This window comes from Perissodus microlepis, chromosome 7, assembly GCF_051167445.1.
Source record: "Perissodus microlepis isolate ML-2025 ecotype Zambia chromosome 7, ASM5116744v1, whole genome shotgun sequence".
In the NCBI taxonomy this organism is placed as follows: domain Eukaryota; kingdom Metazoa; phylum Chordata; class Actinopteri; order Cichliformes; family Cichlidae; genus Perissodus; species Perissodus microlepis.
In genome coordinates this window covers 64,216,887-64,230,597 of record NC_140467.1, presented here as the reverse complement: position 1 = coordinate 64,230,597, position 13,711 = coordinate 64,216,887, and the positions used below count along the sequence as shown (strand labels likewise).

General features: G+C 50.0%; 1 protein-coding gene across 1 annotated transcript in view; it reads left to right on the top strand.

Moving 5' to 3' along the window:
- The window catches only part of phf21ab (PHD finger protein 21Ab), a 23,387-nt gene extending 9,676 nt beyond the window's left edge, over nucleotides 1-13,711 (top strand). The window contains 13 exon segments of the mRNA XM_084936661.1: nucleotides 605-688; nucleotides 1,795-2,136; nucleotides 3,052-3,171; nucleotides 3,919-3,970; nucleotides 4,056-4,135; nucleotides 4,333-4,393; nucleotides 5,600-5,659; nucleotides 5,662-5,705; nucleotides 5,708-5,827; nucleotides 6,199-6,354; nucleotides 6,671-6,746; nucleotides 6,831-6,934; nucleotides 7,468-13,711. Of these exon segments, the coding sequence (XP_084792787.1) occupies nucleotides 605-688; nucleotides 1,795-2,136; nucleotides 3,052-3,171; nucleotides 3,919-3,970; nucleotides 4,056-4,135; nucleotides 4,333-4,393; nucleotides 5,600-5,659; nucleotides 5,662-5,705; nucleotides 5,708-5,827; nucleotides 6,199-6,354; nucleotides 6,671-6,746; nucleotides 6,831-6,934; nucleotides 7,468-8,196 (2,028 nt within the window). The 3' untranslated portion in view covers nucleotides 8,197-13,711.

Below are 13,711 nucleotides of genomic sequence, written 5' to 3'. Positions count from 1 at the left end.
TTGGATGCAGGAACTGACCGAGGTCACAGTGTTCTGCACGCGGTTCAGTGTTCCATCTGAAAGACTCTGAACTTTTCCTCCCAGGAATCTTTTCAAGGAAAAGACTGGAGACAGCTCGCTGACACAAAACACCTGGATGTTACAAAGTATCAATGTTCCTCTGGATGTAGCGACGTCGCTACATCCAGAGGAACATTGATACTTTGTTATAGTTTTTGAGAAACATTTAGCCAATAAGAGTAAATGTATGTTTACAGTACGGTGCTGGGATGGGGCATGACTCCATGAGCTCCATGAGTTTGTACCCAACCCCGAAGTTTATGAGCGTTTTACTGGCGAACAGCACCGGACCGATTTTGGTCCCTGGAGGGTTCCTCGTTCCTGCGGTGCAAAAGCAGCTGCTCTGTGCCAGTTCTCCATCCTGCTCCCTCAGCAGAGCCCACAGGTGTGTGATCTACCTGCTTTGAAGCCCGCGTGTTCTCAGAGTTACTTACTCCCACGCTCTGCTGTCAACGCTTGGCGACGCGTCCTGAACCGAGCGCAGCAGACGTGTCGGTCAGATGTCAGCAGCACAGATCCACAATCTGCTGTGGTTTTGTCTCAGGTGCAGGCCGCCGCCCAGCCAATCAAAGTTCCTCAGTTTGTCCCGCCTCCTAGACTGACGCCTCGACCCGCCTTTCAGCCACAGGTGCGTCACTGTGAGACCCGCCTCCGAACCCTAACCCCCTCAGATCAGTGTGTGTGGCCCACCCGACGTGGCGTGCTCACTCTCCAGCAGAGGGCGGGAGCGCGCCGAAGCAAACGCTCATGCCTTGCTCCGTGGCACTAAAACATTGTTTTCTGTGTGCTGCCTCTTACTCATCACTTCTCCTCTCGTTGTGCTTCTTTTAATTTCCCGACTGACCTGTGAGCAGGTGTTTTTGGAGGTTTCCTGCCTGTGTACCAGTGTCTTTTACCTTTCTTTGGTCAGAGCTTGTTTCCTGCAGCTTCTTGGTATTTTTGTGTTTCTGGCTGTCGGTGTGTTTTAACCCTTCCACTGGAGGAACGTGGGCGGTGTTTGTGCTGAGTAACGCCACCGGGAGCTCAGGCTCAAACATCAGAGTTAGGCCTCAGAAGTCGTCCTACCAGGAGCAGCGTTTGTCTGTTAGCTCCGAACAAATACTCGAGTACTTCTGTATGAAGTTTGAAGGGTTGGGCTTATAAAACTATTAAATATTGTTAACAATATTATGTTTTGTTTTTTTCCCTCCACCAATCACGTTTGACCTTATTGGTGATTTTGGAGAAAATCCGTTTTTATTTTTTTATCTAATGTATTTTTACATTTTTAATAAGTCTAAACGATTCGTGTCCTTTCTGTCCTACCAGTACATTGTTACATGTGTACAGTGTATCTTATACTGTTAGAGTTTGATGACAAAATTCTTTATAAAACATTAAAGCTTTGCAGTGCCTGTATCTCTGAAGCCCCGCCCCCTGTCTCACTCTGAAGGGCTCATCTCACCTTATTCCCTGAGAGTGAGCTGTAGGTGTGGTTAAAGACTGGGACTTTGGAGGCGGGGCTTGTGTGGTAGCAGAGCTGGCACTGCTTTACTCAACATATGATGTGGTGTATCTGTCTTTTTTGATTTAATACATAAAAATAAATGAACTAATGTTTGTAACATTCCTCTGCTTCAGCAGTAGTAGTAAAGGTAGGCTCAGTCAGGCTGAGGTAGAGCTCCACAGTGGCGTTACCTGGCAGTATCAGGTCATTTTTGTGCCGATTTGTGATTGGCTGTGTGTCGTCATCAGGTCCGGCCAAAGCTGGCCACGCCCACCAATGTCCCGATCGCACCGGCCCCTCCACCACCAATGATGGCGGCCCCCCAGTTGCTGCAGCGGCCCGTCATGTTGGCCACCAAGCTCTCGTCCTCGCTGTCGTCGTCGGCGCCCATCCACCAGGTCCGCATCGTCAACGGCCAGCCCTGCAGCAAGACCGGTGCCGCCCCGCTGACGGGCATCGTCATCACCACGCCAGTCTCCGCTGCACCCACCCGCCTCGCCAGCCCCGCCCAGGTGCCCCTGCCCACCCCCGTCCCCACTCAGACTCCGGTCCAGCCGATCCAGATCAGCAGCCTGACCACTGAGCCCAAGGTAAGGTACTGCGTCAGTACTGCGTCAGTACTGCGCTGTTTAGCACAGCAGGATCTGAAATATTTTAATCGTGGCCTTAGATCTTACTTTTTACTTTCAGAAACCTTTGGATAGTTTTGTAGTTCTGATGTTTAAACAATAAGGCGATGACCTTAAAGATTTAAAGGTGGCGCTCGTGTGCCGCTGCTCCTCCGACACGCTGTAAAGGTCTGTGTCCAGCGCTGAAAGGTTGGATATCAGTTTTAGTTCATTTACAGGTTAGGGTTATGTGCCAGTATAGCACCCCCCTGTGGTGATTCAGGTAACTACAGCACTGAAACGAACAGGCCTCTCAGACTTCAGCAGGGTCTGTTTTTCCCTCTAAAAGTACTGAAGTGATTTATAAAGCTGGTGTCTGTATAGACGAGGAGAACCTCACTAATGATCTACTTTTACTCGTGGATCTGGCCCGCACGTTTAAATTCTGCTGCTGTGACGGTTAAATCTCTGCGCTGCTTTCCCGACAGCGGTGATCAGAGGAAACGTACCTGCTCTCCGGCTGGAGCATCGGGCAGCTGGACGCTCACAGCTTGTTTGGGTATCGTTAGTATGTTAGAATTGATGATTAGTCAGCGCTGCAGAGCTGCGTGCAGGCGTCGTCTGCTCGTGTCTTACTGTCACACCCTCTGAAGGTCCCGTGTTTGCAGCTGATGGGTTCTCACTGGAGTCTGGACGCCTGTTCAACCCTCGGGTCTTTGAACGATGGCGCTGTGTCACATTGGTCCGTGTTATTGAAGGAGGCCGTGTGGAGGCCTCTGCTTCTTTCTTCAATGAAAAACAGAAAATAGAAATAATGAACATATAAAGGAATGTTCTCCCGAGTGTCGTCGCTCTTCTGTGACTCAAGCTCGCCGTCTTCGTCTCGTCTTCTCTCAGCAGACTGTTAAACCAGGAGGAACAGAGCAGCACGCCGTCGTCAGCCTCCCGTCCTCCTCCTCCTCAACCGCTCCTGTGTCTCCTCCTCCCAGGCCCCCCAAGAAAGAGGAGAACCCAGAGGTATGACCCACAGAGGGACACACAAGTTGTGTATTTTCTAGCACAAATCACTGAACCGTTTCTCTGTTGTCACACGTTTCACCTGCAAATTCTAGATATTAATATCTTTAAGTAAATGTTATTGTTATTAAAACATATTGTTATTATATTGTAGTTCAAACGTACACACACAGGCTGATGTTATGAAAGGAGATAAAGGCGCACGATGTTCCCAATGATCCAAAACCCCAGAAAAAGCTGTTTACCAAATCAGTTTTATTTATGCAGCAGTCGCCTCAAGGTGTTTTATATCATTAGACCCTAAAATAACCCAGAGAAACCCACCAATCATATGACCCTATGAGCAAACAGATGGCGACAGTGGGAAGGAAAAACTCCCTTTTAACAGGAAGAAACCTCCGGCAGAACCAGGCTCAGGGAGGGGCGGGGCCATCTGCTGCGACCGGTTGGGGAGAGAGAAGGAAGACGGGCCACAGGGAGAGAGTGGGTGGGGCTTCATTGTGTGCCTGGGTGGGGTTTGAGAGCGAGAAAAGAGGCATGAGAGGAGCTGCTTTACTGCATCGATATAAAATACTTTCATTCTGCATCTCATTTGAAAATGTATCATTTTAAAAAGATGGATTTATGTGTCAGGACGTTCTCCTGCAGATGTTTACTTTGATGCTTGGAGCGCGTTTTGCTACCGCACAACTTTGTTGTTGTACCAAACCTGCCAGCGTGATGATTCACCTGCTGTGTCTCCTTTAGAAACTGGCCTTCATGGTGTCCTTGGGCCTGGTAACACACGACCACCTGGAAGGTGAGCGATGGTTTCAGTCTTGGTGTCGTGAAGCTGCTGCGTGAGCAAACATCTGCAGGAAACGCTGATGTGTTTTTATTTGCAGAAATTCAGAGCAAAAGACAGGAGCGTAAGAGGAGAACGACGGCCAACCCGGTGTACAGCGGCGCCGTGTTTGAACCCGAGGTACGTCCCAGACTCCCGTTTACGTTTGTGAATTTAGAGTCAAGCAAAGTACGATGACATGTTTACGAGTTTGGGTTATTTTTCTGCAGTAATAGAATAAAACCAAACATTTTTTTAATAAGCTCGAAGGTTGATAAAAGTAGTTTTCACCAATATTTTGCTGAGCGACTTAACGATGTTTTTCTCTTTTGTTTCAGAGGAAAAAGAGTGCAGTGAGTTACCTGAACAGCCCTCTGCACCAGGGGACCAGGAAGAGAGGTCTGTATGAAAATCAGACCAAAGATGATAGAAATGACAGTAGAAACCAGTAGAGACTGAACGATGCATGACAATAGAATCAGGCAGAGCTACAGTAGAGACGATAATCAGCTGAGAGTCGTGGCAGAGCTGCAGAGAAGAGTGTGTGTGTGTGTGTGCTTCATTGAGTGGAAGAAGAGTAGAAACAGTAGATCAGTGTCTGATCTGATGCTCGGTGCTAATAACGTGCTGTGAAACTTTTCTCCTGCTTCTGCTTCCTGTCTCTGTCGCTTCAGTCGGGTTTCCGTCTAAAGCCGGATTCATGCTCACTTGTCCTCGAGGCTCTGAAGCTTCAAACGGGCTGAAACGTGCCCGCGTGTCGCGTCATTTAGTGCCGATGATGTCAGGTTTCATTCACAGACTAAACGCAGACACAGATGTACCCTCTGAAACGATGCCGAGGTTGGTGATCAGAGCTGTGGAGCCTCCGATGAAGGAGGATGAATCCGGTTAGACCCTCTGTTTTCTCTGGGAAGAGCTGAAATGCATTCTGGGAATTGTAGGAACACCCTGACTCCCAGTTAACGCCCATGATGTTTGTTTGCTGGGAGCCACGCCGCTGGTAACACGACTAACGGTGTTTCTGATTCGATAACATCACACTTTCCGACAGTCGAGCTGCAGACGTCGTAACGCTAGACGCTAACCTCACGCGCAACTCGTGGTGTCAGATTTTAACACGCCCTGAAAGAGGCGGAAGAAGTCTGCGTCAGTGTCTGCACTGATGTTCGACTGTTCCTTCGCCCTCCAAACGCTGGCCTCGGGTTTCCACCTCGCTGCAGCCGCTCTCTTATTCATCTCTTCCTGTTTGTCTTTTAACTTCGGGTCTTTGTTAAGCCAGTAACGGGCTCGCAGGTCGGCCCGACTGAGCGCCCAACCCTCGGCGTGCCTGTCGGGTCCGTGCATCTCATACCCGTATTAAGCCGTTTTATGACTTTTAAGTGGCAACAGGCTGAGCCGCTCGTGCCGAAGAGGCCCGGAAGTCGAAAGACAAAAAGGCGAGGTGGGAACGTGAGGTCGGCCACCGGGGTGTCGACTTCTGACACGAGTCCACGGGCAGCTTTGTACTAGAGCTTGGCGTCAGCTCGCTCGGAGCACTAACCCTGCTGTCTGTGCTTCTGACTCCTCCTCTTCCTCCTCTTCCTCTCTCACCCTGACTCATGCTAGCCAACGAAGACTCCCTTTCCAAGGTATGTCATACAGACTGTTTGTTTTTGTTTTCTCCCCCCTCTCCATCTTTCTTTTTTTCTTTGTTTTCCGTCTTTGTCGTCTGTCTCATTTCACCCAGGTCGTCCACCCAAATACAGCAGCGTCCCGGACCTGGTCAGCCTCACCCCGACCTCCCCCTCCAGCCCCGTCCATCCCCTCCCCCTGCCCAGCCCCAGCTCTGGGGATGTAAGTAACGATGGGGGAGACGGACAGCTCAGAGGGTTGGACGCCCCGTCACACACGGTCCTTTTGGCCCAGTAGCTCTGTCACCATTTGCACTCCTCCATTAGTTTGTCGTCTCCATGACACTCATCCGCACTCATCACTTGATTTTACTTTGACTCAGCCTTACAAAGTGAACAGAGTCCTGTAGCGTCATTGATAACTCTACTGCAGAGCACATTCTAACTCCCCTGTGTGGGCTCAGTCGATTAACACAACACACCATGTCATTAGAACAAGCCCAGACTGTAAACTAAACCAGATCACGGCGCCCCCGCCTTGCCTCTCCGCTGATGGTTGGTGGGGAAACTGATTGGTCCAATTCTTCCTCACAGGGAGACATCCATGAGGACTTCTGCACTGTGTGCAGACGCAGTGGCCAGTTGCTCATGTGCGACACGTGTTCTCGTGTTTATCACCTGGACTGCCTGGATCCACCCCTGAAAACCATTCCTAAAGGCATGTGGATCTGTCCAAAATGCCAAGATCAGGTAACCGCAGCAGACTGATCCTGAGTCAGGGGGAAGGGGGTACTGCAGTCCAGACTGTGAAATGTGCTTCCGGCGGGCCTTCTGCCACGCTGGCCTGAACTTTAGGACTGTTCGATCCTTTGTAAGCAGAAACGTGATGCAGTATTGTTCTTTTGTGCTTCTGTCTCATTCATTGTGTAAAGATCTGCATCTCACATCCATCCACCCCATTGCTCGTCCCCGTATCGGCCCCACCGCAGGGTGGTGGCTAAATTTGTCTTCCTGAACTCTTTTCCGAGCTTCCGCCTCTGTGAAAACTCCCAGCTTCTCTCTCCAGATCCTGAAGAAAGAAGAAGCCATTCCCTGGCCCGGAACCCTGGCTATCGTTCATTCCTACATCGCTTACAAAGAAGGTGACGGCAGCTTTTGCTCTTCTCGTGTCGCGCGTCTGCCGGGACCGGCGAGCTCTGACCGACTCTCCCGTCTTTGTCTTGCAGCTAAAGAAGAGGAGAAGCAGAAGCTGATGAAGTGGAGCTCAGAGCTGAAACTGGAGCGAGAGCAGCTGGAACAGAGAGTCAAGCAGCTCAGCAACTCCATAACAGTGAGCTCAGCGCACACGTTTATGCCTCGGTCCAGTCTCCAGTCCCTCGTTCATAATCTGTGCAGCGCTAAAGTTATTAAAAGTTTTGGCTGTGAGCTGGCTCAGCAGGGGGAAGACTGTCAGCTGCTGTGATGGCCATGTTTTTTGTGTTTGGATAAAGCACCGCGATACTGCATTGTGAGAGGAAGGTTGTATAATTACCTGTCAGGTCCTGAGCGATCTGCCTCAGGGATGCTGAGTCGGGCTGGTAAGCGATGAAAATAAGACAGGACAACTCGTCGTACTGTAACTGTATTGTTTTAGAGCTATTCTCCGGCTTCACGTGAAATTCCAGCAGCAGCAGTGACGAGCGGGACTGTGTGCCGTAAACGAGCACAGCTCCAGGACAGACGCTCGTCCTCACGGCCGTCACAGTCACAGGGACTTTTACTGTTGTTGCAGTTAAATGCCTGCCGCCAACTTCAGCTTCTGTGAATTGTCACTGCTCTCTTTATTTGAGGAGATGAAACTAAAACCTGTTTTCATTTTTTCAGAAATGCATGGAGACCAAAAACACCATCCTGGCCCGCCAGAAGGAGATGCAGCTCTCCCTGGACAAAGTCAAACACCTGATTCGCCTCATCCAAGCCTTCAACTTCAACCAGGCTCTGGCAGAGACGGAGGGCAAAGACATGAGAGTCCCGGAGAGGGCTGAGGCCGCGGTCAGCTCTGAAGCTCCGCCCAAAGTCAACTCGGCGGAGAAGGTGAAGGCGGGGAGCTCCTTGGCCAGCGTCATCACCGAAGGGAGCAAGCCCGAGGAGCACGGAGCCGCGGGGAGCCACCAGACGGGCGGAGACACCTCCGGCCAGCCCGACAGCACGGTCCTAACGGCAGATAGCGGCACCGGCGTGGGGGCGGACGGAAAGGCGGGGCCGGGGGGAGGGGCTAACACGGGGACTGGTCTCCAGGCGGAGATCGTAGCCAAGCCTGAGACTGAGGTAGCCGCGGCAACTAATGTTCCCGCTTCTTCGGCCGTTGCCACCACCAACGGCACAGCCGAGCCAGCCCGTCCCGATCAGAGCCCCGGTGGAGGCCACGGCGCCAACGCCGCCACCGGCTCTGAAAACAAGACAGCTGCCGTCAACCCCCCAGAGACCCCGGCAGAGAAGAAACAGGAGGAGATCACCGGAAGCGATGGCAGCAACACCAACAACAGCAAAACCTCAGAACCCTCCCAGCATTCTTTGCCAGCTCTCGTCAGCAGTTTGGACAATAAAAAGTAACGCGGCGTCTCTTCAGTCGGGGAATTCAAACATATATATTAAAAAAAAAGACTCTTGCTTGCACCGTGTGGTGCCCTGAAGTTGCCAATCTGTATAAATGTTGTTTGTTTGCATTGTATTGTCAGACTGTGTCAATGGTAGATATACAGCCCAAGTCACGTGACTCTGGGAAGACGTAGGCTGTTCCACCCACTGAGCTGGGGTACAGGAAGGCGTGCGCACCAGTGTCATCATGCCAATTAGTGATAGACGTCATGGTGGGAATGCTCAAAGGGAGATTTAACTCATCATCACACCAGTGTGTGCCTGTTACAGTGGCCCCTGTTCCCTGCGAGGTGGGGAGACGGTTCACATGGGCACGAAGAACGCCGAGAACGTGGAGCCAAACATCTGTCAGGGGTTACTGGTCTAAAGCAGTGTTGTGATAAATGAACCTGTTCGTGCCCTCGTCCCAACGAACTTAATGTGAACGACCATGAACCTTAACCATCCGTCCCGACCTTCCCAGTCGTCCGACCTCCGGATCTCTTCGGTGAGGAGAGAAACCCGTGCATCCCTTCACCCCTTCACTGTGAAAAGGCTTCAGTTTGCTTCAAACACAGAGTGGTACCAACCACAGGCGCTGCAGATGCAAACAGTCCTAGAAATCTGGATCACGTCGCATCTGGGTGTTTTTGATCGGAAGTCAAACGTAGTAGTCTGTGAATTACGGTGAACTTTGCAGAGAAAATGATGCGTTAGCCAACACCGCTCACGCTGAGCGGCCTAACTTACCTTAACCCAGGTACCCGACAGCTGGGTACAAACAACTGTTGAAGGGAGCGAAAGATAAAAGGCTGAAAATGGGATTTTCAGTCCGTCCTCAAAGTTGATTACCGCTAACAGCTCTGAAAATCATACCTTAGACTGATAACCTTCGATATCAGCCAGAGACCCTCCTCAGACATCGTCTTTTTAAAGACGGCGGTTGGCGCTTTGAAGCATGCGGCTGCCTTGAAGGTGACGGGTCTGACTTTCCAGATGAGACTGATTGGCAGCATGTCCGCTCATCAAACCACACGTACACCTGGTGGTGTAAACCCGGGCTCACCTGCCCAGGTCCGAGAACAACACACAACATTATTGCAGAAACCTTAAAGGCCTCGGCATCGTCGCTCTTTTGAAGCACACTGACGCCTTTGGAAAGACTTCCCGAGCGATCCATAATCCCTACATTATTCCCACTCGCAGTCACCCGGTAACCAAACGGCCCATCCTCTCCCCATCTCCTCCCACCTGAGCTCAGGCAGCAAAGACGCCGAGCGGCGCGTTCGACAGGTACAAAGGACGAGGTCGAACAGGCTCGGTAGCCGAACAGATGTTTTCAGTGGTGTCGGTCAAGTGTAGTGATTGAGTTTTCATTCGTGAGTCAAGTGTGTCAACTGTGAGCACTAAATGTGAAATTGCAATATTGCAATGTCAACACACACAAACTATATCTGGGCTGTGTTTCTTTTTTATAGGAAAAGATATTCAGGTCTTCCTAGTCTTCTTCAGAATAAGTGCTTTCTGTTCCTGAACCTGCTGGACTGGCATTATCCACACACAAAGGAGTCCTCTTTTTGAAGCGGTCGTCTTTGCATCGTGTGCGTTTCTGTTGAATCCTGAACTGCCAAAACGACGTACCCAAATTCAGCAGGGACAAGTCCACTTACTGTATCGAAAGATCAAATCGCCGGCGTTGTAAGATATTTAGATGCTACCATTTCAGAAATTGGAAGTCCCCAGATTGAGACAGGAGAGCTTACTAAACAATAACATTAAAGGAACTTTTTTCCTTCAAACAGAGGGGTTTGTCGTACGAAGCTGCTCCTTCCGACGGATCTCAAAGGACGATAATCCTGAGATTAAAGCACAAGCTTGCTGCATTACAAAGAAGTGCTGAAGAGCTTTTTGTATGTTAATATGGAATTAAACAGAGTATGCATCTCTTTGTTGTGATGTGACTTATCCCCCACATTGCCAATATTTTTCTCGGAGGACACACAAACCTCTGTCTGACGTGCGTAGTTCCGGTTTTTGGGAGGAGCGGCCCGAGAAGCGCCTTCGTCCCCTCGCGGTCAGACACGTGCGTCTCTTTTCTTTCTGTGTGGCCGAAGCACGACGCTGTCGTTTGTGGCTGTCGGTTCAGGTGGGTCTGCTGAGTCTTGTTGGGAGCGAGGCAATGACGGCGCCTCTGGTTGTGCTGGAATTTCTGTCGCTTTCTTTCTTTGAGCTGTTTTGGAGCATCGTTGCCCAGGTTTCAGTTGCCCGGCGGCGTCTTCACCCCCGAGTGCCGACGCCGTTTGTTTTCTGTCATCGTGCACGTTCGCTGGGACTAGAGCCGCTGGATGCAGAGCTCCATATCGCTGCTCTGTTCTTTGCAGCTGGTCGAGAAGTCGAGCGATGACCTCGAGCAGTAAAAAAGATTTTGTGGCCTTTGAGTCGGGAATCCAAAACGATGCGTTGGAGCGCCAAAGTGACACGGCCAGCTCCAAAGCATCCAAGCAGCACACTGGACGTGCCCGGCACCGTCTGCTGTGTGACTGAGGCAGGTCAGGAGCTCTGCTGTGTGAGTGGCTGTGATACCCTGTAGGTGTGGGGTAGGCCCAGCAGCAGAGGAGGACGAGGAACACGTGAAGGTGGCCGCGTGTTTCAGCCTGTGTTGCTTACTGATGAAACGTCAGTAGTTGGACTTTCCTGCTAACACCTGTACAGTCTCTGGAGTGCTGATAGAAGGCGTTTAGCGACGTGCACGTGGCGGTGACCGCAGAGGTGAACACGCTGCAGGGCGACTGCGGGTGACCGTTAACTTCATATCACTACGACCAAGTCGGCATATCTGACACCCGGTGTTCTCGTATACAGACTGCCTTCATTCAGAAGATCCCACAGAAACGTTTCCATGCGTTCGGCCGCCGTGTCGCGTTTTATGTCGTCGGTCAGAAGAGCTCGGCCATTCGAACACAGATGGGAAAGAAGAGCCAGAGATGCAACTCTAACAAAAAAAGAAAAGAAAAAAGGCAACTAAGGTGTCCCCGGGTCCCTCTGAGTATCATTCGTTGTGTGTTTTGTTGTTCGTCGGCGTTCTTCATCACGCGAGGCTGTGTTCACTCATGAGTAGAGCAGAGTAGTCATCGAGTCTCAACAAGGTTTTCTTTCAAAGAGCCCGAACTTGTGTTCCAGTCAGACTGGACCTCTCCCTCTGTACAGTAGGTACCTCGAGTGCCTTTCTTCAAACAGCAGATAATATTTGTCTCTTGACTTGCACTGTGACTTGTAGAACCTTACTAACCCCTCCGTATGACCCTCCGGTCCCCCGTCCCAGGAGCTCCCCCCACACTCCGGAGCACAAACTCGGTCCCTCCACCTCAGGCTGCCAGTAGTCAATGCAAGTTAAATCTACATTTCATATATGATGCCGTTTGAAATCAACCGCATAGTGTTTTGTTGATGTTTAATAGAGGAGTTGCCTTAAATGTGTTTTATTTTCGTTTTTTTCTGTGATTAACTTTTCCATTCGGAGAAAAAAAAAAACACCTGTGCAGACGCGATCAGAGGTCGTTTGGTGAGAAGCAGTCGGGGTTTTCCCGACGATGATGATGATGACCTGCTCGGAGCTGTGTTGTGATGCACTTTTTGATTTGACCAGTATTATCGGACCGGGATCGGTCAGCAACGTAGAGCGCAGGTGTGAATCCCGGTTCCCCGGATTTCTTGGCTGGACTCGCGTTCGTTTTATTGTGAAAGGTCCATTGTTGCTTCTGCACTGTTCTGGTTCTTCTTTGGCTTCAGATAACGCCCGAGTTTGCTAAATCAGGTCACATGAGGCGTCTGGCATGATCAAACTTTGACCCGATTAAGAGCATCTGTCAGTGCAGCGGCGGCAGCGGAGCGCATGCCTTTTTATGCAAACTTTGATAATAGACGTGTCGAAACGTTTTTTTGATATGCATCTGCTTTTATTTTTACGTTTTCATGTGAAACTCGAGTCACTTTCTTTTCTTTGGGCGTTCTGGCAGACACGGATGCCAGAGCGCACCGTTTAGGTGTTAAAACGTTGCAGCGACCATCTGCGTTCAAAGGCTTTCTTCAGAATCAGAAGGTTTTTCCATGGATGTATGAAGGAGAACTGGACACCTGTTCTCCACTGACACGGTGCCGTTTGTGGGGCGGTCCTACCGCAGAACGCTTACCGGTGATTGGTAGAAGTAGCCTGTGGATTTGGAGTAACGTCACCCCAAGTTCGACCAGCGCTTGGTTCAAACATGAACGCAGTCGACGGATTGTGTCCGCCGCTAGTTTCTTTCTGGGAAGTTACCCCAACTTTGACCTCTTCAGCACCTTGTCAGTGGAACGCAGGAGGAAGATCATCGAAAAAGTAGTCCTAGCTTTGTCTGGCTCGTGGGTTAACAGAGAGAAATCGCTGCTCTGATTGGTTCTGCTTTGTTCAATGACTGTTTGATTCATGGCTTGGCCGAGGTTTAGGTGATGCCGGGCTACAGAGCAGGAGATCTGTGGGGGAAAGGAGGCATGCGTTAGGCCTGAGTGTCTGCCCTGCATCAGCTCTCTGAATACATCCATGGGTTTAGGTTCTTCGTTGTAGTCTTGATTTGGCTGATGCGGCGTGCCGACTGTTGGGATCCCAGCAGAGCTGCGACGGTTCGGGGAGAAAGGCTCTCTAAATTGCTTCTCAGTTTCGATTTCGCCGAGCCGTCCGGGTGAACTTATCCAAAGAACACTGAGAGCATACATTTCGTCTCTGCATATCATACAGATGTCGTTTTCCTGCGTTGGCATCGCGCTCGTGCATTCCCGCCCGTGGTCACATTAACTGCTCATGCATTCTAAAAAAACAAAAGACTGCTGGGGGGTCGTTCCTGCGAGGTAGTTTGCTCCGACTTTTAAGTTGTATCAGTTTTAAAACGATCAAGTCATGATTGTGGCCTTCTAGTATTCTGTCGGTACATGACGTCATTAATCTCTCGTGCCCGCCCGCCCATCTGTCTGGACCCAAACGTACACCTGCAGCTTCTTACCTCATCCACAGCTGATTCCATCGGGGTGTGTTTGAGTGCAAAAAAAGAAAAGTTCAAAAAAAGAAAAAACAAAAGTCTTTTTTTATCTTCCATTTGGTGAGATGCATTGTAGCGATATGAATAAAGAAAAAGTTCACCTGGTGTGCTGAATAATGTGTAAATTGGTAATTACACAATCTGAATATTTGTATAATTGTTTGTATTTTTTCATAATGATTTTGGAAAGGAATGTGTTTATTTTTTTGACTTCTGTTCCAGATGTGTCTTCTGTTGGCCTGACATTGTGACTGGTCTGGTGGGATTCTTACCTCTGTATTGAGCCTCTTCTGTGATGAATTCTTTGTATGCAGTGTTTAGGAAATACTGTAGGGAACATGGGGAGGAGTTGATATTAGGAGCATTTGATCAATTTGTATTTATTTATTTTATCATTTTGTTAATAAATTGTGAAAAGCAGA